Below are 24,974 nucleotides of genomic sequence, written 5' to 3' on the forward strand. Positions count from 1 at the left end.
CTCACTTTTCTAGGGCAAGCAAAAATGATTAGATTTAAATATTGCACTTGATTCCTTTCCCTGATATCAATTACTATATTACTTCTTCTTCTTTGTTTTTAGAAAAAAGGAAAATTTATTGTAATATCTTTTTTTATTTTGATAAAAACTAAGAAATCTTCATCCCAATTTTGGCTTAAGTCCAAGTTTGTGACTTTTCCCCCCTAATTTAAATGTTGCTGATAGATGACCAGTGCCAGGTAATATAATTTCTCTGTTATTTTAGAGGACTTGTGATTTTGAAAGTACTTTTCTTTTTTTAACTTAAGGATGACCAGATCATTAACTGGCTGCTTGAATTCCGTTCTTCCATCATGTACTTAACAAAAGACTTTGAGCAGCTTATTAATATTCTGTTGGTAAGTTCACTGTTTATTTCAATGACTTATATGTAATTCAGTACTTTGAAAATAGTATCTATTGAAAATAGTATATATTGTATATGTTGAAAATAGGATATGTTGTATCAGTAAAATGTTTCGTCTTTCCCTCCCATCTCTAGAGATTGCAGTGGTTGAACAGAAGTCAGACAGTAGTGGAGGAGTATTTATCCTTCCTTGGTAATCTTGTATCAGCACAGACTGTCTTCCTTAGACCATGTCTCAGCATGATTGCTTCTCATTTTGTACCTCGTAAGTCATTGCTCTTTTCTTGCTTCAAGTTTTCTTTTTAAAAATTTATCTCTGTTAAAAAGGCTGCCTTCCCACTGTATTTTGGAGATTATGCCACCATGGGAGAGGCCAGGATACTTACTGGGGCAGCAGTAGTTTTGGTACTTGTCTGTTCCCTGTAATGACCTCCCTGGAAGTGTCTGGATTTATTTGTTGCTGTGATTTTTATGGATTTAATTCGCTTTAGTGAGCTTCTGGTGAAGTCTTGGAACTCAGGGATTTTTTGCTGCTTAAACTTCATACCCACATTGTAAATTTTATTGTAGTAAGTTTGGATAACAGAAAAATCGCTTTTTTTATGTAGCTGTTGCTTGTTCAGATTGTTAGAAGTATAACATTTTCTTTTTTCCTCAAAAGCCCGAGTGGTTATTAAAGAAGGTGACGTAGATGTTTCGGATTCTGATGATGAGGATGAGAGTAAGTACAAAGAGAATTAGACGAAGGCCACCTCTTGTGTCTGAGTGAATGTGTGCTGACCGCTCACGTATCCTGGTTCCTCTAGGACTTAGTCTCACGGGTAGACGATAACAAAGGGCAACCTTTGATGGGGTCTTTTTGTTATAGATCTAACAAAAAGAATCTCAGTTATATTTAACTGATTACTATGCAATCAGTTGCCATTACTGGCATTATTTATAGTATTCATTGATAGTCATGGAGAAAAGTCTTGAGATTATTATTTTGCTGACATGTGATTATTTAGCTGACAGATGATTCCGTTTTGGTCAGCAGACGATTTTAGCCTTAAGTTGGTAATTTTTCAGTTTTCAGTCTTATCTTATTGCTCATGCTCTCCCTTTTCACCTGTAGATCTTCCTGCAAATTTTGACACCTGTCATAGAGCCTTACAGATAATAGCAAAATATGTCCCATCGTGAGTATACTTCAGTTACTTATTTTGTATTGTGTTTAAGTCTCAAGAAAATTACAGTCAGTTAGTAGAAAATAATAAAATGTTCACAGCATCAAACCTGAAGTTGTATGCAGCACGTTTTTGTATCTCATTGCTGTCATATCACAGTGTAGAAAACATGGCGTTTCAGTTCTCCATTCATTGTCTTCAATTTCTTTTCAAAACCTGTATGCCGAGTCTACCCTCCAGCTTTCTATGGTGGTTGGACTTTTGCTTTTAACTTCAACAGACAAAATACCCAAAAATTTTCAGTGAGAACCGCCTATGTGTTTGTGTATTGTCTTACGAATAGAAATTAGCTCTATATGTAGGTTTCTTTCGGAGGGGTGAACTTCAAATTCCCCCAGTAAGCTTAGCACATAAGCTAACTTTAAAAAGTCCAAGTTGGTAATTTTTTCTCCTTTTAAAAATAACATGTGTAGTGGGAAGTGTTTAGATTTTAAACTGAAGCTCTTTGTTAACAAACTTTTGTAGAAAAAAAAGAATCCTCTTTCAATATGCTGATGATATCAAACTCAGCAGAAGCTTATTTTTCCCTAAGTTGTTACAGATTTTCTCTGAGGTGTTTTCACTTCCAGTTGCTTGAGGTAGGAGTTGCCTTTTGCCTCTTGTATCCATATTTGCTCTTAGAATGGAAATACTACCTTCTGAGAAAGTCTTGTTATCATGGATTTATTGAAATTGTTTTCTTTTTTTTCAAATAGCACACCATGGTTTCTTATGCCAATACTGGTGGAAAAATTTCCGTTTGTTCGAAAATCAGAGAGAACATTGGTAAGAAATCTTTTCATGGGGGAAATAATGGAAAAGTTGTTTTGTGTGGTTTAGTTTTAGGTGAATTTGGGTCTTTCTCTTCAAAGTTTTGTCTGCTGAATTTTAAACTCAAGGCTAAGAATTTGACTCATCCTTTCTTAGCAAGCCACTGACTGAGGATTCTTAGTGCCTTTTCTCTTATTCCTGTGTACGTGTCAAAGGCAGAGTCCATTTCAGAAATATCTAGATAGAACTTAATGTTAACACAGGTAGAAATTGCTGGAAGATAATAGCTCATTTATTACCAGCTGTAAACATGCCTTATTTGAAGGCAGAGCCTTCTGTTAATGAAGTTGTGGAAGTCTTCTGCCTAATACTTAGATCATCTGTGTAGCGTTTAGTAACTAACAGTGGTTTCCTTCTAAATACAGAATATTTTTTTCTAAATAATGTATTATAGGTATTAAATAAAGAGTTAATAACTTTTGTTGATATTTGTGAGAGTGTGCTTCAACTGGAATGTTACAAATTCTGTATCTCTTATGAGCATAGATGCTAAAATTCTCAGCAAAATACTGGGAAACTGAGCCTAACAACATACAAAAAAGAATTATACACTGAAATTTATCCTAGGAATGCAACGTTGATTTAATACTCCCAAAGCAATTAGTATAACAGGCTGTATCAGTAGAATAAATGGTAAATACCAATGATCATCTTAGTAGATGAAAAATGCCAAAACCATTTTGTGACAAAAACAGAAGAGAACTTCCTCAGCCTGATGAAGGGCATCTGTGAAAAAAATCTATGAAAAATTCAAAATTTGTCTTTATACTCAGTAGTGAAAGATTGAAGGCTTTCCCCCACAATAAGGAACAGAACAGGGATGTCCACTTTTGCCACTTCTGGTCAGTATTATTCTAGAGTTTCTAGCCAGGGCAGTTAGGCAAGAAAAAGAAAGGCGCCCAGATTGGGAAGGAAGAAGTAAAACTGTCTCTTTTTGCAGATGACATGATCTTATATACAGAAAAATCCTAAGAAATTCACAAGAACACTAGTGGTAATAAGTGAGTTCAGTATAGTCACAGGATGCCAGATCAATGTATAGTGATCAGTTGTGTAGGACAGTGGGGAAGAGAATAAATAGTCTTTTCAACAGTTGATTCTGGGACAGGAGTACGTTCATATGCCAAAAATGAAATAGGGCTTCTCTTCACATTGTATACAAAATTGAACTCAAATTGGACAAAACTGTTAGAAAAAATGTGGGTGAAAATATTTGTGATCTTAGACAATTTCTAGATATACCACAAGAAACCACAGCAAAGACAGTTGAATTGCATCAAAATTAAGACCTGTTGTGCTTCATAGTCTTCAAGAAAATAAAAAGACAAATAATGGAAAAATATTTGCAAATCATATATTGGATAAAGGACTTGTATCTAGAATATTTAAAGAACTCTTATTGAACCTAATTTAAAAATGTACAAAGAGTCTAAAGGGGTATTTCTCCACAATAGATATACAAATGGCTAAGGAGCACGTGAAAAACTAAACATTTTTAGTCATTAGGAGAATGCAAGGCAAAACCACAGTGAGATACTGCCTCCTACCTACTAGGATGGCTGTACTCAGAACAATAGATAGTAACAAGTGTTGGCAAAGATGTGGAGAAACCAGAACCCCCCACGCTCTGGTGGGGATGTAAATGGTAAATGGTGCAGCTGCTTTGGAAAACAGCCTTACAGTTCCTCATAAAAGATAGAATTGCCATATGAACCAGCATTTCCATTGCTCCCAAGGGAAGTAAAAATATGCGTCCACCTAAAAACTTTTGCACAAATGTTCAAAGCAGCTTTACTCGTAGTAGCCAAAATATGGAAGCCAAGTCTTTAGCAGCTTATGAATAAATGGAACGTGCTATCCCTGCAGATTGGAATATCAGTCAACAATAAACATGGTTTACTTGCTACGTGAATGAACTTTGAAAACATTATGCTAAAACACCACATGTTGTAATATTCTTATGTGAAATATCTATGCTAGGCAAATTCATAGAGAAAGAAAGTAGACCATTGGTTACTTAGGGCTCGGAGGAGGTACCTTACTGGAAGATACAAGGATTTTTTTTTTTAGGGTGATGAAAATGTTCTGAAATTGATTATGGTGATGGTTGCACAACTCTGAATAGTTGAGAACTATTGAATTGTACACTTAAAGTGGGTGAATTGTGTATCAACAAACCTGTTTTAAAAATACTGTAGGAGTATATAAATCACAATTATGCTGATATTGTGTATATAAACTAGTTTCTGTGTTGCTTGATAGTCATTTTTTCTATCTTTTTATGTTTTAGGAATGTTATGTTCATAACTTACTCAGGATTAGTGTGTATTTTCCGACCTTGAGGCATGAAATTCTGGAGCTTGTTGTTGAAAAGCTACTCAAGTTGGACGTAAGTATTAGATAATCTGTTTTCTCTTCAGTTTTCTTTTTCCAAATATTATGTTATAGTATTTGTTATAATAATTGAAACAATAGTAGCAACAATAGAAGAGAATCCGCAGTTCCACCTTTGATTCATTGAACATTTCTTAAACATTTCCCTTGAACATTGGTGTGTTATTGTTTATAGACAGTCCTATTTCTCATGGTTGGGGAACAAGGCATTAATTAGGAAGTCATATAAGTGGAAAAGTTGTGATAAATGCTGTGGATGGGACACATGCATTATGAGCTAGAAAACCTGCTGTAGTCAGAAGTTGGGAAGACATTCCTAGGAAGTGACCTGCAATAAGCTGCAGAGGGAATGAGAAAGTGGTGGATTCTGGCGACACGTGGAGGAAAGGGCCTTGACTGGACTGGGAGTAGGGGAGTGGAGGGGTGAGGGGAAGGAAGCCCTCAAAGGTAGCTCCCTGGGGAACGAAAGCCTGGCGTTGCCATAACAGTATTAAAAACTGTCAGGAGGAAGTTGCAGGGTGATGAGTTCCTCTTTGGATGGGTTGAGGTGCGGGTGAGGGAACAGGGTGGAGGACAGTCAGCCGGCAATTGAAGCTGCAGGTCGAGGACTGAGAGCAAACCCGACAGGAGAGAGAAAGTGAGATTGGAAGTGGGAGGAAAAGCAAGAGCCTGGGCACCCAGGGAGGATCAGGCTTCTCTCAGCAGCATGAGGTGTTGCTGGCCTTCTTCAGGAGGTTGGGGAAAGCAGAGTCCTTGGGTTTGGGGTTTCGGAGGCAGTCTGTTGCTACGGAGAGTGTGGCTGCTTAGGAAGTGGGGCTGCTAGAGACCTGCTGAGGGTTTGCGGTGTAGAGAGAAGATGAAGCAGGGGTGAGAGGCATGTTTCAGGGTTGGGGAGAGGAGGTTTGTGGACTAAGGAGATAGGGGTTGATGGAAAGCACGCTGATCTGTAGTGGGGAGGGAGTTCTAGGAAAGACCAGAGGTTGGGTGGGCTTGCGCATTGTTCACTTGGAGTTAAACCTCTGATCACCTGCATCCATAATCTTTATAAAGTCCTTCTCTGATGTATGCTTATGGAACATTTTAGAGTACATTTAGGAAGAAGGTCATGTACATAGACATGTTAAAAAGGCGTATTTGGATGGTATGTTAAACAAGCTATCTGGAGGGTTATATGCTAAAATAAATTTTCAGTAATTCAAAATTGACTTGGATTTAATAATTTTCTCCATTGATTGATCGTATGCTGTTATATTCCATGCATGTGCCTTGTGCCTAGTAAGTGTTGAGATAAATGTTGAATTTTGAAGCTGTCTGATATAGACCAACATAGCACAGTTCGTATTGATTTTTATTATGTAGTACAGGGTGCTTGATTTACAATCTTGTCAATTCTCTCATGACCGAGTTTCATTTATAGGTTTGTGCCATAATTGTATATTGAGTTACAGTGCTGTTTAGGGTGCTAGTGTGGATATCTTTAGAACATGTACATTAGGTGAATTTCCAGTTGCTGAATACTGTGGTTGTATTTTATATGTTTTTATTCTTTTTTTTTCTTCTGTGTTATGATGTAGGTGAATGCATCCCGGCAGGATATTGAGGATGCTGAGGAAACAGCAGCTCAAACTGGTGGTGGAGCCGACGCCACAGAAGCCCTATTTAATATGGTCAGCATTTGTGAACATAGTCAGACATATACAGCTCACAGTCCCAGAGGGCGGCAAGAGACAGCTGATGGCTCCTCACCTTTGTCAAGGCTTTGGGTTAAAGCACTAGTTCGGCAAGCTTGAAAATGGTTCTTTAAATGGGTCGTTTGCTGCCCTGTTGTTTATTGACTAGTAGAGTTCATTTCCAAGGCTTTGAATCTGGTTTTGGTGAAGTCTGTTTCCCTTTTACTCTTCCGTCTGTTCCTTAAGTTTGTTTCTGTACACCACTTATTGTTTGTGGAGGAGTGATACGTAGAAAAGCACGTCAGTGTGATTCCTGTGTTCTACAAATTGTGTACCTTCACGCAGTGCCTCTCTGCTCGGAGCTGTGTCTTAACTTGGGTTCACTGGGAGGAGCCTGAGATGGGGATGCAGGTGCCCTTGGGACACAGGGTGTGGGGAAGCAGGAAGGGCAGGGGGAGGAAGGAAGGGAGAGTTGGGTTTCGATTGGAAGTCACTGCAGCCTGATCCCCCCCAGGAGCTCTGGAGCATGAGTTACGGGACAGAGTTAGTCCTACCTTGAGACTGGGGGGAATGGCCTCTTGTGACCTCATGTCAGTTACTAGGTCTGATTGGGAGGGTTGGGAGGAGCCAAGGCAGTTCTCCAGAGAATGGGGCAGCTGTGAGCTGGCAGCCAGTGCTCATAGTAGCTGAGGGGGTGGGTGCCCCGTCCCAGGAAAGGAAACCCGGCACCAAGAGTTTGTGCCAGAAACTGGGGGAAAGCTGTGATGTTTGCACGGTCACACTGTAGGTGGCTCTTCTACATGAGAGTCAGAGGCTGGATCTGTGCTTTCATGTTGAGTTCCAAGGGTGATTCTGATTCATGCCTCTGGTTGACAGCCTCTGCCTGGCAAGACTTCTGGGTTTTCCCTTTATCTTTTAAAGGAAACAGTTTACCTCAGGGTTTTCTCCCTAAACTACTTTTACTGAGTTTTTAAAACGTCAGTTTTTACTTTACCTTCAAAGGATGAAGATGAGGAAGCTGACCACAAAACTGAGGCTGATCCGGGAAGGCTCGATCAGATGGTCCATCCCATGGCTGAGCGCCTGGACATCCTCCTGTCTTTACTCTTGTCCTACATTAAGGACGTCTGCTATGTGGACGGTAACAGCCTGCAGTAGCCACAGCTGGGATGCACTGTGCTGGGCATACTGATAGAAAATCACGATAAAAACCCTTGTTTTGAGTATGAGGAAAAGAAAGTTTAGAGAGATTGTTTGCCAACGTGACATAGCTTGAGAATAGTGGGCCTGGGACCCAGACTCAGTTGTGTTTGTCTTCAAAGGCCTTGGTGGTCTTTTCACTGCCTACTGTATTAAAAGATTATATACGGAGTTTGGACAGTTTAAAGTGGACCTCAAGCTGGAGACATTTAAGAATGGTATAGTGGATATTTTGGAGAAGGAAATGGCAACCCACCCCAGTATTGGACAGAGGAGCCTGGTGGGCTACAGTCCATGAGATTGCAAAGAGTTGGACATGACCAAGCATACGTACACATAGTAGATATTTGGGGCTTTTCGGGTGGCGCTTGTGAAGAGTGTGTCTGCCAATGCAGGACATGTTAAGAGGATGCGGATTTGATCCCTGGGTCTGGAAGATCCCCTGGAGGAAGGCATGGCAACCTACTCCAGTATTCTTGCCTAGAGAATCCCATGGACAGAGGAACCTGGTAGGCTACAGTCCATGTGATTGCAAAGAGTCAGACATGACTGAAGCGACTTAGCACGCATGCATGGACACACTTGGTGTTATGTTTGAAATTTAGAGTCTGGGTACTTTTGGTTGTTCCAAGTGTTGGTGGACAAATTGATATGTTTCTTGCCTTTAATGGAATTTTTAGATTTTTAGTCTAGACACTTTGCCTTGAAAAAAGCAGTTTTTTTTCTATTTGCATTTCTCAGATTAAGAATGAAACTCAACCACTCAGAATAATAGGGCTTGAATCTGAGTTGAGTATGTTACTACTTTAACTTTTTTGCTGCTATAAAAGTAATACATGTTGGTTAGAGGAGATTTGGAAAATACAGGAAATGATTTTTTTTTTTAAAGACGGTTTATGGTCACACACTCCTATTTGGAGGACCATTATTAGCATTTTTAAATTTTTTTCTGTTCTGTTTGCGTGGGTGTATATGTTTTTCTCAACGGATTTGGGGAATCACACTGCTGCTGCTGCTGCTAAGTCGCTTCAGTCGTGTCCGACTCTGTGCGACCCCATAGATGGAAGCCCACCAGGCTCCCCTGTCCCTGGGATTCTCCAGGCAAGAACACTGGAGTAGGTTGCCATTTCCTTCTCCAATGCATGACAGTGAAAAGTGAAAGTGAAGTCGCTCGGTCGTGTCCGACTCTTAGCGACTGCATGGACTGCAGCCTACCAGGCTCCTCTGTCCATGGGATTTTCCAGGCAAGAGTACTGGAGTGGGGTGCCATTGCCTTCTCCGGGGGAGTCACACTATATGTAGTATTTTATAATCTTCCCTTTTTACCTCTTAAGAACATTTTCTCATACAATTCACGGTTCTTCTAAAATAGTTATTAATCATATGGGTTTAACTGGTTCCTTATTTTTTTCCTCCCCCTGCTTTATTTGCCATTGTAAGTAATAGTGTAATGAACATACTTATACCTATATTGTCACGTGTTTGCTTGTGATAAATTCCTAGCAGTAGAACTTGTATATGGTGATTTTTCCAATGTGTGGAATTATAGTGGTGTGTGTGAGATGAGGGCCCACTTCCTTACCAGTCCTGGATTTTTATAATTGAAATGGAAACTCTGTGCCAGATAAAGATGGCCTCCTATGCCCCCACCCCGACCCCCCATTAGCTTCATGGATGAAGTATTTCTTAATGGTTTTGTTTGCTTTTTTAAAATGTAAATGAAACTCGTGGCTTGAAAATAATGTATAGAACTGAAATGCCAAATTTTCTTCACAGGTAAGATTGATAACAACAAAACAAAAGATTTATATCGGGATCTCATAACCATCTTTGACAAGCTCCTGTTGCCCACCCATGCCTCTTGCCATGTGCAGTTTTTCATGTTTTACCTCTGTAGCTTTAAATTGGTGAGTATGTCATTTGCGTTATCGTAGCTTCTGTTATTCTTGCCCCAAGTTTTCCTTAAAAAATGAGGGGTGGAGGGAAATGTTGAAGAGGGACCATGAATCGACCATTTCTTTGTCTGGAGCTCATTTTACTTAGTGCCTCTAGTCAAATAGAAAGCCCTTCTCAACCTGTGGAAGGAGCCGAGGGCGTTGCTGCCCATCAGCTGAAGCTGTGCTCTGAAAACGTCGTCCTGCGTTTGGTCCACTAGGTGGTGTCCTTCCCTTTAATTCAAGCCTTCACTAAAATCTCATATGGACACAGTTGTAAAGCAATTATATTCCAATTTTTAAAAACCGCATATACAGTATGTAACTTTATTTTTTTAAATTCTGTTTCAGTTGATATTAACTAGCCCAAACTAAAGTTTTAATCCAGGATTTTAAAACTCGGAAGAGTTTGTTTTTCTGTTTTGAGAACAAAGCAAAAGAACACAGGACTCTTCTTTGCGCTATTTCATAGCTTCCTAGTCCTAGTCTAGGAGAGTACTGTTCATGGGTAGGAAGGTTAAACTCAATCTGCCCCAAAGCATATATTAGTAGCTTTTGAAAAGAGCTGTTTGAGAGAAGTTGGAAGTTGCATTCTTTGTTGAAAAGAAGTGAATTGGTCAGTTTTTTCCCTACAGTTAGCATAATCAGTCAGATATCAACTGTACGTTAATCCTCATTTCTGTTTCTGGTTGAGCTTGTTATGTGCAGTCTGGAGGGTATGGCAAAAGGGATTCCCATGTGAGTGTGGATAAGCACTGCTCTCTAGTTACGGCTGAATATCATTTTGTTTATGTTTTGCTGCACCCTGGCAGTGAGAACACTGAGTCCTAACCCCCGGGCCGCCAGAGAATTCTCACTTAACAGAGCTTTTACAGACTGCTGGATCCCAGCGCCCTGTCAGGGGTGTGTGGGGTTCCAGAGCCCTAGGTCTGATGCTCAGCTGGCTTGGGCATCCATTGAATTGTTTAAAGCTGGGGAATGCCTTTTGTTTTTGATAGTATTATCTCAGAGTGTTTTCAAAATAAGAACCATGATGACCCTATTCATTATTTAGCAGTATAACTGAGATACTGGAGCGCTCCCATGTTGGTGAGTTTAAAATCTTAGAATTCTGCTAGCTAGAATATCTGAAGCATTAGAAAAAGAGGAGATCAACACCTTCTATTTTTATAGGGATTTGCAGAAGCATTTTTGGAACATCTCTGGAAAAAATTGCAGGATCCAAATAATCCTGCTATCATCAGGCAAGCTGCTGCAAATTATATTGGGAGCTTTTTGGCAAGAGCTAAATTTATTCCTCTTATGTAAGTAACCTGATTTTCCAAGTGCTTTTCTTATCATGCTTTAAAAAAGAATATAGTATTGTCTCAAGTCAGAGAAATAACTGCCTTATTTTTGTGGCCTGTCTTTAAAGTAGAAAATTTGTTTCTCCACTCTATGCAAGATGTTTATATTTCCAAGAGGCAATTTCAGAATAAAATGTCTCATTTTAAAACTGTAAAACCTCACATGCAAAGCTTTTGTCATCTGTATCGTTGCACTTGAACATGAAGATCCATTTGTCTTCATGGATGGGTACAGTGTTGTATACTGTTTTGATTCTTTTTATAGGTTTGTCATTTTTCATTTGCATTCCGAATCAATTGTATCTGTTAAAGCTGAAGGAAAAAAATCCCCTTTGGAGGTAATGGGTCTGTTTAGGAGGCCAGTGCTGGGCCTGTTTCTTCCAGTGGTCCATGAAGATATCCTTGGGCCAGAGCGCTATTAAAAGCCCTTCCCTGACAACCAAAAGCTGTCTGGGTATTCTGTCCTGAATTGTGGACCATAGGACTTCATCAGAACCCCCAGGGAATGGTGAAGTCAGCCAGGTTGTTTTTCTCTTCTGAGTTGTGGGTAGACATGCCTCTTCTCTGACCATTTTCCCTCAAGAGGACTGGGAGGCCATCGGAAGAACCCTTCTGAGTTGACCAGGAGAAACTGTTCTCCAAGTGACCCTTTAGGCTGCCTTAGGGGCTTCCTGTTGTTCATGAAAGGTCCACATTCTTGGCTTTGTAATGGAAGGCTGCCTTTCCACCTGCCCATCCTTTCCTTTGCTTGCTTCTCCTCTGTGCCCATGGGTAATAGATAAAGAAGCCAATGGACAGACTTTTCTTAGTTTGCAATGAGAGGCAATTATGTGTTTTTGTGTCACTTTAGTGTGTTATGAAGCAAGTGAAGTTGACTTGAATTTTTCTTTTCTCTAGTACTGTAAAATCATGCCTAGATCTTTTGGTTAACTGGCTACACGTATACCTTAATAACCAGGATTCAGGAACAAAGGCATTTTGTGATGTCGCTCTCCACGGACCATTTTATTCAGCTTGCCAAGCTGTATTCTACACATTTGTTTTTAGACACAAGCAGCTTTTAAGTGGAAACCTGAAGGAAGGTCAGTGATGTGGGGTTGATGGATATGAAACTGGATTTTCCTGTGTACTAGTTACCCTTCAGAATGAAGATTTATTACTTTTTTTGACAAAAATTGTTTGTTAGAAAGCTACATGTGCACTTAAGCTTTTACAGATAATTTCTAGCAGCTTGTGGGCCCCTAAAAGTCCCGGAAGCCTTCTTTTTAACAGTCGGTGGATTTGTGATTGAGAAGCTCCGCTCCAGAAGGTGAGCAGGAGTCGTCGTCAGATGTGAGGTGTGACTCATCACTTGCGCTGTGGCCACGCCGGCCTCGGCACTTTTGATCCTCAGCCCCCGCCCCCATGCTGCCCCCATCCCATCCCATCCCATCCCATCCCATCCCTGCAATGGCCCAGTGAACTGTGGACGTCATCCCTGCTTTACAGATGAGACCAAACCCCAGGGAAGTAACTTATTGGCAGGATGAGAGATTAAAACCAGATGAGAGTGACCCTGAAGCTTGAGGTTATTCCAGGTATGCTCCTGGACCCAAAGACTCGAGTTAATCTCCTGGTTTTCAGTTTTGCTAATTTCTAAGAGTTAAAATTTGAGTCTACCAGATGAAGATTGTTTCTTGGGTTAGTGTATTACAGTTGAAGGCAGTCCCCAAGAACAGCATCAGTTAAGTCAGTTTAAATTGTTTCATTTTCATGAATAATGCAAATGGTTTAATATGCTGTTTGCTCTAAGCCAGAGTTTCTCAGACTCTGCACTGCTGATACCTTAGGCTGGATAATCCTTTGTTGTGGGGGCTGTCCTGTGTATAATAGGGTGACCAGCAGCATCTCGCACTCTCTACCCGCTCGATGCCAGTACTAGCCCTGCTCGTCCTCTGTTGTGACAACTAAAACTATCTTCCAGACACTACCAGATGTTCTCTTGAGGGCACTGTAGCCTTTGGTTGAGAATCACAGCTCTAAGCTGAAGCTTGTACGTGTTGCATCACATGCACTTTCTTATATCATGACTACTACTAAAAAGATGGGGGCTAGAAAATAGGTCTATGAACAGTAGTAGGACAAGATTTTATCACAAGGTAAGTAAAATCAGTGCTCTTCTCTGTAAAAATAAATGCTAAGAGTCTTAGTTAAAGAGGATCTATTTTCTTTTTTTCTATTACAACATCATGATTTATTAAAGCACAGCATTCTGTACAGCAAAGGGCCTTAACAGTTGTCTGTTCTCCGCCAAACTTCTCTATAAGTTACCTTTCCTTGATAAAAAACATGTTATACTTTAAATTAGTAATTTAACTGACGAGGAAGTTACCATAATACCTATTTTAACATTGAACAAATCTAACCACCTATTGGACATTAATGTAAAATCCTGACATAGAATTTGATTTAAAACTTCTCAAAGTAAATTCATTAAAACAGGTTCCCTCTGAAAATATGTAAGAATGAAAGCTAGTATAATAGCAAGTGTAGTCTTTACATTATATTAACCATAAAAGATACTTTTCTAAAGAGTCTAATAGAGACATTAACTGTGCAAAAGCTGATGAGATTTACAGTCTTAAATACAAGCACCAACACAGAAAGGATATTGTGTCAGTTCAGTTCAGTTCAGTCACTCAGTCGTGTCCGACTGTTTGCGACCCCATGAATCACAGCACGCCAGGCCTCCCTGTCCATCACCAACTCCCGGAGTTCACCCAAACTCATGTCCATTGAGTCGGTGATGCCATCCAGCCATCTCATTCTCTGTTGTCCTCTTCTCCTCCTGCCCTCAATCCCTCCCAGCATCAGAGTCTTCCAATGAGTCAACTCTTCTCATGAGGTGGCCAAAGTACTGGAGTTTTAGCTTTAGCATCATTCCTTCCAAAGAAATCCCAGGGCTGATCTCCTTTAGAATGGACTGGTTGGATCTCCTTGCAGTCCAAGGGACTCTCAAGAGTCTTCTCCAACACCACAGCTCAAAAGCATCAATTCTTCGGCACTCAGCTTTCTTCACAGTCCAACTTTAATATCCATACATGACCTCTGGAAAAACCATAGCCTTGACTAAATGGACCTTTGTTGGCAAAGTAATGTCTTTGCTTTTCAATATGCTATCTAGGTTGGTGATAACTTTCCTTCCAAGGAGTAAGCGTCTTAATTTCATGACTGCAATTACCATCTGCAGTGATTTTGGAGCCCCTCAAAATAAAGTCTGACACTGTTTCCCCATCTATTTCCCATGAAGTGATGGGACCAGATGCCATGATCTTAGTTTTCTGAATGTTGAGCTTTAAGCCAACTTTTTCACTCTCCTCTTTTACTTTTTACTCAAGAGGCTTTTTAGTTCCTCTTCACTTCTGCCATAAGGGTGGTGTCATCCACATATCTAAACGTCCATTAATTCTACACTTAAGAGGATCACTTTATGTAAGCACAATCTCATTTATGAGTTACCCATGATATGTAGTTTAGGATCCATCTACATTATGCTTGTAACTGCATGCTGCTGCTGCTGCTGCTGCTGCTGCTGCTGCTGCTAAGTCACTTCAGTTGTGTCCGATTGTGTGACCCCGTGGACTGCAGCCTACCAGGCTCCTCTGTCCATGGGATTTTCCAGGCAGGAGTACTGGAGTGGATCTATTTCTTATAAGCCTTTACATTATTGCATTTTTAGTCACTTTTATCAAAATATATACATCAAAGGATCTCCTAACAAAAATATACTTAGGCACAAGTTGGTTTGCTCACCTCTTAGAATAAGTGTGGTGTTCTTTTTATATAGGAGAGAAGTATGGTTATTGATTCCAAGACAGTAGTATGTACCCAATTTTTCCTTCTACCTCCATAGTTTTGTTACAAAAAACAAAAAAACCCCGAAATACAGTGAATGCACGCTTGAAAAATAGGCTCAACTTTACTGATAATTTGAGTTTTGTAAGGCTTGCTGTTGGCTTTGTTAACTGTCATATTAGTGTGTGTATATATACATATGGAGTTCAGGAAGGAGAAATTCCATACTGTACAGTCATTACCTTGAGGGAATGGGGAATTCACTGTGCTCCCCAACTGCTTAATGAGTCCATGATTGTTAGCAGAAGTCAGATCACATGTTCTGTGTTTCCCGAGCTGCAGTCAGCATGTGCTGAGCTTGCATGTATCTGAGTTCCAAATTGTCTTATAAGCTCGTAGCCCACTAGGAATGTATCTTTACTTTCCTGGATCTTTAAAAGAGTAAACTCTTTTCTTTAGAAAGGTTGGTTTGGTTGTAAATGCGTGTGGTTAAGATAAACTGTGTTCTTTGGGCTTTGCACTATGTGAATATCTACATGAACCTTCAAAACATTTGTGCAAATACCCTTAAAAAATTTTTTTAATATATAGAATAATGAGTGCTGCTTAGACTGTTGTGTTTGTACCTTTTAAAAAAATATTTTTTTTGTTGTTTTTTAATCAAAGGTTTGAGGTACCTTCAGAGTCTAAATTTTGAACGGATAGTGATGAGTCAGCTGAATCCTCTGAAGATTTGCCTGCCCTCGGTCGTTAACTTTTTTGCCGCAATCACAAAGTAAGTTCTTTCTGCTTTATTTCTGGAAGTTACTTAAAAAGTAAACTTATGTTAGTATTGTAAAATTCCATTAAATTTCTGTAATATTACTTAACAAAATTCATAACAAAAAGACATTTAAAAACCAGGAACCCAGTGCCTGCAGAAAACACTGCATCGAAGGCGTTTTTGTACTTTTGGTGTCATTGCAAATTGCTACTGCTTTTTAGTCTAAAGAGGATCATTCAGCAGAAGCTCAGGCACTTTAAAGTAAGTTCGCAAGCCAAGAGGTACAAACCACAGATGTTTATTAGAATGACTCCTATAGTAGTAATAAAAATAGACTGGACATGAGATAAACATCCAACAAATAGGGAGATGGTTCAGTGGAGGCCTTGTGGCCGCAGCTGACGCATGGCGTTTGCTGTGTGCCCAGCACGGTCCCAGTAAGCACTCTACACAGACCTCACCTATTCCTCACACTGTCCTATGACTGTGTTACTAACCGCTGTTTATAAATGACAAGGTGGGGTCACAGAGAGATTGAATGACTTGGGAGAAGTCATGGGTAGACTGTGGCAGAGCTAAGGTTTGAATGCCGACAGGCTGGCTCCTTTGTCAGCATTCACTGAACTATCCTGCTTTGTGTAGAAAGTGAATTGGAGACCTTGGGCCTCTAATTAGGATATTGAGGACAGAAAGAAGTGTTAGTCGCTCAGTTGTGTCCAACATCTCTCGACCCCATGGACTGTAGATCATAGATTAAAATGCTCAACAGATGGTGCTATTAGAAGACAAGGATAATTTCTGCTCCCCTAGACATCAGCATCCTCATTTTTCCTTCACTGGGTATCTAGTCTAAGGATTTCTATCTCTCCTGAGATCTCAAAAATGATAGTGAAAAAATAAGAAACCACCCAGCAATAGTGCCCAGTGGGTGGACATTTCTAGCATGTTGCAGGAAGATCGCCTCTGGAAGAATAAGGATGGATGGAGCAAGACAGAGGCTGCTGCCTGTAGAGTGTGTGTGGGTAGGAGTAGGGGCTGCAGCTGAGGGGCAGGCTGGTCATAGAGGCTCGAGATTTAGGGCTGGGATTAGTGGCGGAGGTGAGGAGTAAGATGGGAGTCTGTAAGCAAGAGGTGGAAATAAAGGTTTGTGTCAAGGATCTTAAGTATTATTCTGTAGCTGCTGCTTCTGCATACTTATTGAGTTAACCATGTGGACCCATATGGCTGTCTTTTGATGTTGACTGCTGTGTAATGTTCTCATAATTTTAAAAAATCGATTCTTTGTTGGGGTTTAAGGAGAAGACAATGGCACCCCACTCCAGTACTCTTGCCTGGAAAATCCCATGGGTGGAGGAGCCTGGTAGGCTGCAGTTCATGGGGTCACAAAGAGTCGGACACGACTGAGTGACTTCACTTTGACTTTTCACCTTCATGCATTGGAGAAGGAAATGGCAACCCACTCCAGTGTTCTTGCCTGGAGAATCCCAAGGACGGGGGAGCTTGGTGGGCTGCCATCTGTGGGGTCGCACAGAGTCGGACATGACTGAAGTGACTTAGCAGCAGTAGCAGCAGCAAGCTGCCTTAGTTTTCCAATGTTGGGAACATGGTTGTATGTGTGTCCTGGCACACAGGCATAGACTCCTGTCACCCAGAAGTGCAGTTGCTGGGCGGTAGAAGTATACACCTTCAGTTTTACCAGATACTGGAAAGTGCAGTTTTGCCATACTACCTTCCCACCAAGAGTCAAATGTGATCCTTGGCTAATGGAACCGAAACAGCCATACTTAAGACTGCAGTAATGAGCTGAGAGCCTGAGAACAGATGCCTGAACGAGTACCGTGGGAGGGAAGCGGGGAGCCGGGGGAGTTTTCAGAAGTGAGCTAAGTCCTCATCGCGAAGAAGCAGCCCAGTGAATGATCTTGAATTGCTAAGTCAAAACCCACAAAGGGATTGACTGTGTCTTGGTCCCATGGGTTTTTATTGCAAGGTCTTCTGTCCACTTAACTGTTTTCACCCTCTATTCCTTTCTTTACCATTTTCTGAGGTTGTGATTCAGTAAACCCCATGTCTCTCCCTTAGGACCCGTCTTAATTTCTTCAGTAGCCAAGTCTCTCCATCAACAATGCGTATTTTCTCTCAGTGGAACCCAAAGCCCTTTTTTTTCACCAACCCACTAATTCTCTTACAAACAGTAAAAATAAGTAGACAGCTACATAATTTTGTAAATAATAACAATTACCGTGAACACATTCGTTTTCAGTGAGTGGTGCCTATTAATAATTTAAGCCCACTCTCATATTCTTAAAGTGATAGTAATTTTCTTCCTCCTTCGCCAATTGTAAATAGTAGGCCCAGAGGACTGTTCCCAAAAAGGATTACTTTCTACTTTATGCTGTTTTTTCTTGTAGTTGTTATGTTCAGTAAGGTCTGTGTGTTGGGGTGGCTGTCACACAGAAATGGGCGTGTCCATAGAGTAACTGTGGCACATTAATGCTTCTGTTGGTGTTGGTTTTGTTCCACAGCAAATACCAGCTTGTCTTCTGCTACACTCTCATTGAGAGGAACAACCGCCAGATGCTGCCCGTTATCAGAAACACTGCTGGAGGGGACTCGGTGCAGACCTGTACGAACCCACTGGACACCTTCTTCCCCTTTGATCCTTGTGTGCTGAAGAGGTGGGTGTTACACAGTCGCCCTTTCGGTGGTGAATTTAAATGTGGTGTGTATATGCCTTTCCCAGGATCAGCACTTAGGGTTTCTTTGTCATGCGTGGCTCTCCTGGTCTCCTTGTGTGTATTCCAGGCCCAGTGTGGAAAAGCCAGTTTGAGGCTGCTGAGGGTCTACCTCAGTAGGAGCCCAGATGATACCAAGGGGTTTTTTTGTCATCCTTGAAACTTGTTGGTTTGAACATAGAAGAGGCTGGAGAAGGAGGATGCTGCCTTTTCTTTGCTCATAAATTTCTCCCAAATGACTCGTTCCTTCCTCTAGAGACCACATCCCATAGTCTTGCACGATTAAGCAAATGCCAAGTGATTTATCTGGATGGGTAATTATAGAAAACCTCAGGCCAGTCTTAACTTCGCATGTATATAAGGAAGCAGAATTTCTGTTATAACAGTCTGTAACTAACAGCAAAGGAAGTTCTAGAATAATAGTTTCACCTTCAGTTTGAACATACTATAACTCACTGTCAATCTTCGCACAGTCGAAGTAGTTTTCACTTGAAAAGATGAGAAACAGTAGGTGTAAGACTCCATCTGTGTGAGTGGATGTGCTCTTACAAAGGAGCCACGTTAACAGATCCTGCGTAGGGTATTTTTGGACACTATTGTTTGAGTTATAGTTTTTACGTTTTCATTTTGGATCTTGTGAGAAAAGAGCTAATAAATATATGACTTTCGCTGTTAGTGTTTATTTAATTTGATTTTGAAATGTGGTCTTTTTGACAGGTCAAAGAAATTCATCGATCCTCTTTATCAGATATGGGAAGACATGAGTGCGGAAGAGCTTCAGGAGTTTAAGAAACCCATTAAAAAGGTAAATAAAGTTGTGATTTCAGTATGCTTTCTGGGAATCTCCTATGTGGCTACAGATCACAGTAAAAGAGTTAAAGGCAGTGTTACATTTGAATGCTACATTTGTTCATTCAGCCATTATGGAACACCAGACTGAGGTTATGTTCTTATGAGAAGAGTGTTTGCCTTTTGTTTGTTTGTTTGTTAAAGATTTGTATATTTATTTTTGGCGGTGCTGGGTCTTTGTTGCTGTGTGGGTTTTCTGTCATTGGGATGTACTCTGTTGTGGGGTGTGGGTTTCTCACTGTAGTGACTTCTCTTGCTGCGGAGCATGGGCTCAGGTGCGCGAGCTTCCGTGGATATGGCGCGAGAGCTTAGTTGCTCCGCAGCAGTGGGATCTTCCCAGACCAGAGGTTGGACCTGTGTCTCCTGCATTGGCAAGTGGATTCTTAACCACTAGTCCTGCTTGCTTTTTAATGAATTGTTCAAACCAGATATCTCACATGCTGACTCTGGGACGTGAAGGATAATTAAAAATCAGCTTAACAAATTTAGATCTTTACCACTGATAGTTACCACCAAGAAACAGTCTCAGATTTGCTTATTGCTGAAACATCCCCAGAAGTTCACACTAATTTTGTAGGTCTTCATGAATAGGTGGTGAAGATAGGAATGTCACCGTCTGTTTCTTTGTGGCACATTCATTTCTTCATTAAAAATCAGATTTAATATGGCTTTCTTTTTCATAAGTTATCATTGGAATGCTTTTTATTTTTATTTTTTCTTTAAATTTTGCATTTGAGGAAGATGGTTATTCATTCCATGTTATGTTAGATTGAGCAAGAGCATATATCAATATGATGTTACCTGTCCTCCTTGAACTTAAAATCTGTTTTAAAAAAATCAGATTTTAAAGAGATGTTCACAATGTGTCATGAGCAATTGTGTGAGTGGTTTGTAACAAAGAAGTATGCATCAGAGGAAGCCTTCAAAATGAAGATTTTTTTTTTCTTCACTTTTTTTTTCCTCCAGAAGTAGCACATTCCTGAGGAAAGGAATTCTTAAAAGCATTTCAAACTGCTGCTTGCAATCTTGTTTGTAATCTCTGTTTTTGTGCAGGAGGTGGTAGAAGATGAGGAAGACGATTTTTTGAAAGGTGAAGTTGGAATTACACCGAGCTCCTTTGATGCACATTTCCGCAGCCCTTCAAGTAGTGTGGGCTCCCCACCTGTCTTATACCTGCCGGACCAGTCCCCCCTGGTCACAAGGATTTGTGACTGAGGCTGACACTCCTCCCGTAGGGCCCTTCAGTACTGGGTTTCATCCTGTTTGTTTCTTTGAACTTGAGCGAGTACATGCTTCAGGCATCTTACTTTCAAGTTAGACTTACTCTGGTATCTGAACAGATGTGGTTGGGTTTTTTGTTTTCTTCTTTTTTGTTTTTTTTTTCTGTTTTGTTCCTGTAGAGACTAAAGGAAAAGACAGAGTACCATGTGCAATATTTTATAGTGGAGTTGGTGATAAATGTTGAAAGCTTGGCTCATACTTACAAGAGTTTGTTGGCATGATATCTTTTCACTGAAAAGTCCTCTAGGACACTCTTTAAAATCTTCAGAATGAGTTTAACTATTTGGGATACACTGTGTACCCTCTGCCTGATTGCATTTGTGTTCTGGAGTTTCAGTGGGGTGCAGGGAACATAGGAGGACAGATGAGGGAGGCGGCCAGGGCTGGTCCTGGATGCTGCAGGTTGGAGCTGGCACTAAAGGAGATCTCCAAGGACTTCAGAAACCAGTAGACGCATGGAGGGAGAGAGAGAGGATTTAGAGAAGCAGAATCAGACAGATCATACATTTGTGAGTGTAAAAATGGGTTTAAGAGGAAAAAGGGAGTTCTGGGTTAATGTAATTCACATTGACTAAAAGAGGGGTTGAACTTTTATAAAACACAGTATTTTATCTTGAGGCTCCCAAGAGTGCAGTTAGAACTGGAACTACTTGTTCGTAGTGGAATGTTATGTTGGTAACTAAGAATTCCTTTGTCCAAAAGTGGGGGAAGAGAGGGGATTTTAGGTTATTTGGTGGAATGGTTTTGCTAGCAACAAGAGGCCAGGGTTACAACGCAGTCCCTGTCTACTGGCTGTTCATTGTATCATGAATTCCAGCTCACTGAAATCCTCCTCTCTTGAGTCTCTTTTTGTATTTTTATAACCAAACACTGAGAGAGAGGAGTCTAAACAACATTGCTGTATAACAGACTTATGCAAGCGCTGCTAGAGTCATTTTGAAGCTCCTGCATATTTTAGCTTCATTTGTTATCTGTGTACTTTTTTGTTATTTGTGAAAATGGACATCTTTAAATATATTTATTTTTCTGTCACTTTTCCTATTCTTTATTTAAAGTTAAGCGATATTTTCTTGATCACAAATATTTTGTAATGAAATACTTTTCTCTTTCCTAGGGCTTTGTATGCTCTTGTATATTACATTGATGGCAATGTAGAATTTGGAGCTTCAGTCTGTAAATACGTTTTTGAAAAACAAATTTTTATTGTTTTAAAAAATTTTGGATATTGGTGATTTTCTTTTGGTGACTTGGTGGAAGGTCCTTTGAGAGCCTTTAGGTTCTCTTTTTAACTGCAGACAAAACGATGGGATTTTTGTATAGTGCATAAAATGAGTGATTGAAAATGTGTCTATAGAAATTAATGGTGAGTGGAGTCTCTGTGAGTTGGGGAATAGCTTTAATGTAGAAGGATATATACATAGAAGTCTAAAATTTCAAAGGAGTTGGAAAAAAAATCTATTGTGAGGATAAAACAGTGACGTGGTTAACTTGGAATTTTTGTTCTTACACTCTCTGAGCTCCACTTTGAAAATAAAAGTGGAAATTAATAACTACTTGTGAGGATTTGATGAACGTTCACGTAAAGTCGGTTGTTTCACCACCTTGGGTAAAGGGAGATACCCCGATAAAGAGGCTTGTCACACTAACGTTCTTTTGATTTCTGTGTTTTTTCCTCCTGAATTGACCTACTGTATTAAAGCACCATTTTGCAATAGAAAACTGAAATTGAGACTTTACTAAACTGAGACTTTATTAAAGAGGCAAAAATAATGGTCAGTGTGTTTGCAAGTTGTTGTTTAGCCACTGAGTTGTGTCTGACTCTTGCAACCGCATGGACTATAGCCCACCAGGCTCCTCTGTCCATGAGGTTTCCCAGGCAAGAATACTGGAGTGGGTTGCCGTTTCCTTCTGGAGGGGATCATCCCAACCCAGGGGTCAAACCCATGTTTTCTGCATTGGCAGGCGGATTCTTTACCACTGGGGCACCAGGGAAGGCCAGGTTGCAAGTACTCAGAAATAGTTGCATATTGGTGATGAGGATCACTTCCAGGTGCGTCTAGAGGGCATCCCACCCAACTGGTCCAAGGAGAACAAACACTTCCAGAAAGTTACAGGGTTTTAAGGAACATCTGTGGAAAAAAAAAAAAAGTGTTTAATCTTTGGAATTATGTGAAAACAGGATTTTTCTATCCCTCGTACTCAAAAGCAGGCTTTCAATGGAGTAGGAGTCCCAGGGTCCATCATTTTGTCTGCCAGCTATGGGTGGGCCTTCTTTAATGAGAAGTGGCTAATTCTTACAGATGTGAAAGGACTTATAAAGTGTCGAGGGTGTCAGACCTGTCTTCTTTCTGAGGTGTGACCCTGAGCAAGTTACCTAGTCTTTCTGAGCTCCACTTTGAAAATAAAAGTGGAAATTACTAATAACTACTTCATGGTTGTGAGGATTTGATGAATGTTCATGTAAAGTCAGTTGTTTCACCACCTTGGGAGAAAGTTATGCAAGAAGCATGGAAAAGTCTTTTCAAGGGGAAGATAACTTCCATTCCTCCCATGTTTACCTATTTGGTACCAACTTAAACTCAACTGGAGGAGAAGGGTCTGAAGGCTCTGCCTGCCAGGCAGTGCTTACTGCAGCATCCTAGAGACAGTCTAATAATTTTTGCTTTGTGTGAAGTGCGTCCCCCTTGATCATCTCACCGTTATGACTTTTCTAAAATTGTTTTGTTCATTGTGGAGTCGGATCTATTTGAATAGTATTGGCTCCAGGGTGAGAAGCCTCACACCAGCGTACCTGTCCTCAGTAGGGTCTGTAGGGCATTTTGCTGATCTTTACTCCCAGGGTTCTTAGCCCATCTCTTCAGTTCAGGTCAGTTCAGTTGCTCAGTCGTGTCCGACTCTTTGCAACCCCATGAATCGCAGCACGCCAGGCCTCCCTGTCCATCACCAACTCCCGGAGTTCACTCAGACTCACGTCCATCGAGTCAGTGATGCCATCCAGCCATCTCATCCTCAGTCGTCCCCTTCTCCTCCTGCCCCCAATCCCTCCCAGCATCAGAGTCTTTTCCAATGAGTCAACTCTTTGCATGAGGTGGCCAAAGTACTGGAGCTTCAGCTTTAGCATCATTCCTTCCAAGAAATCCCAGGGTTGATCTCCTTCAGAATGGACTGGTTGGATCTCCTTGCAGTCCAAGGGAATCTCAAGAGTCTTCTCCAACCCCACAGTTCAAAAGCATCTTTGGCGCTCAGCCTTCTTCACAGTCCAACTCTCACATCCATACATGACCACAGGAAAACCATAGCCTTGACTAGACGGACCTTAGTCGGCAAAGTAATGTCTCTGCTTTTGAATATACTATCTAGGTTGGTCATAACTTTTCTTCCAAGGAGTAAGCGTCTTAATTTCATGGCTGCAGTCACCATCTGCAGTGATTTTTGAGCCCAGAAAATAAAGTCTGACACTTTCCCCTGTTTCCCCATCTATTTCCCATGAAGTGATGGGACTGGATGCAGCCCATCTCTTAGTGCCTATTTAATGTCAAGCATCAAGCATTATCGCGCCTACTTGTGTCCTAAGTCTCTTCAGTTACGTCTGACTCTACAGACCCTATGGACTGTATGTAGCCCACCAGGCTCTCTGTCCATTGAATTCTCCAGGCAGGAGTCATGGAGTGGGTTGCTCTTTCCTCCTCCAGGAGGTCTTCCCAACCCAGGGATCGAACTCGCAGCTTTTTAGTCTCCTGTGTTAGCAGGCAGGCTCTTTTACCACCTGCGCCGCCTGGGAAGCCATGATCTGAAAGAGATCATTATTAGCGATCTCTAAATGTGTGGGACTAGCAAACTTCAGGGTCCATTTTTTCATCTATAAACAGTTTATGTTAATCATTAAATACAGCCCTTTGAAGCAACACGCAGGTTTGCAGACTTTCTCTAGTTCACTATGATGAACTTAGGCGACCTCAGTGCCCAAACTCAGGCCAGGTTGGCTGAATTGTGAGCCTGGCTGCCGCTGCTGCTGCTGCTAAGTTGCTTCAGTCGTGTCCGACTCTGTGCGACCCCATAGATGGCAGCCCACCAGGCTCCCCCGTCCCTGGGATTCTCCAGGCAAGAACACTGGAGTGGGTTGCCATTTCCTTCTCCAATGCGTGAAAGTGAAGTCGCTCAGTCGTGTCCGACTCTTAGCGACCCCATGGAGTGTAGCCTACCAGGCTCCTCCGTCCTTGGGATTTTCCAGACAAGAGTACTGGAGTGGGGTGTCATTGCCTTTTCCTTGTGAGCCTGGAGCTGAGCGCAAAGGCCCTCTGGAGAAGCGCGGCTCCTCCCCATCCTGCGTGTCTTTCCACGTTTTCAGGACTACATTTCCCAGCGCCCCTTGCGGAGGAGGGGGCTCCCTCCGGTTTGTACTACGTTTCCCATGGGGCCCTGCGACCCCGCTCTAGGTTTCCTTAGCCTCTGGGGACTGCGCCTCCGTCGGACTCCATTTCCCGGAGGCACGCGCGGCGCGGCGGGCCGGGGCGGGGCTGCCCGAGGCT

At 41.2% G+C, this 24,974-nt stretch overlaps 1 protein-coding gene across 1 annotated transcript in view; it reads left to right on the plus strand.

Annotated features, from left to right (window-relative positions):
* Positions 1 to 22,164, plus strand: part of RRN3 (RRN3 homolog, RNA polymerase I transcription factor) — a 28,996-nt gene extending 6,832 nt beyond the window's left edge. Inside the window, exons 4-18 of the mRNA XM_004020785.5 lie at positions 309 to 398; positions 542 to 671; positions 1,068 to 1,127; positions 1,521 to 1,584; positions 2,328 to 2,397; positions 4,733 to 4,831; positions 6,411 to 6,503; positions 7,509 to 7,647; positions 9,483 to 9,613; positions 10,814 to 10,944; positions 11,884 to 12,068; positions 15,487 to 15,595; positions 18,106 to 18,258; positions 19,033 to 19,120; positions 20,218 to 22,164. Of these exons, the coding sequence (XP_004020834.1) occupies positions 309 to 398; positions 542 to 671; positions 1,068 to 1,127; positions 1,521 to 1,584; positions 2,328 to 2,397; positions 4,733 to 4,831; positions 6,411 to 6,503; positions 7,509 to 7,647; positions 9,483 to 9,613; positions 10,814 to 10,944; positions 11,884 to 12,068; positions 15,487 to 15,595; positions 18,106 to 18,258; positions 19,033 to 19,120; positions 20,218 to 20,379 (1,704 nt within the window). The 3' untranslated portion in view covers positions 20,380 to 22,164. The remainder of the gene's footprint in view (positions 1 to 308; positions 399 to 541; positions 672 to 1,067; positions 1,128 to 1,520; positions 1,585 to 2,327; positions 2,398 to 4,732; positions 4,832 to 6,410; positions 6,504 to 7,508; positions 7,648 to 9,482; positions 9,614 to 10,813; positions 10,945 to 11,883; positions 12,069 to 15,486; positions 15,596 to 18,105; positions 18,259 to 19,032; positions 19,121 to 20,217) is intronic.
* Positions 22,165 to 24,974: the final 2,810 nt, after the last annotated feature.

Source organism: Ovis aries, chromosome 24, assembly GCF_016772045.2.
Source record: "Ovis aries strain OAR_USU_Benz2616 breed Rambouillet chromosome 24, ARS-UI_Ramb_v3.0, whole genome shotgun sequence".
Taxonomy (NCBI): domain Eukaryota; kingdom Metazoa; phylum Chordata; class Mammalia; order Artiodactyla; family Bovidae; genus Ovis; species Ovis aries.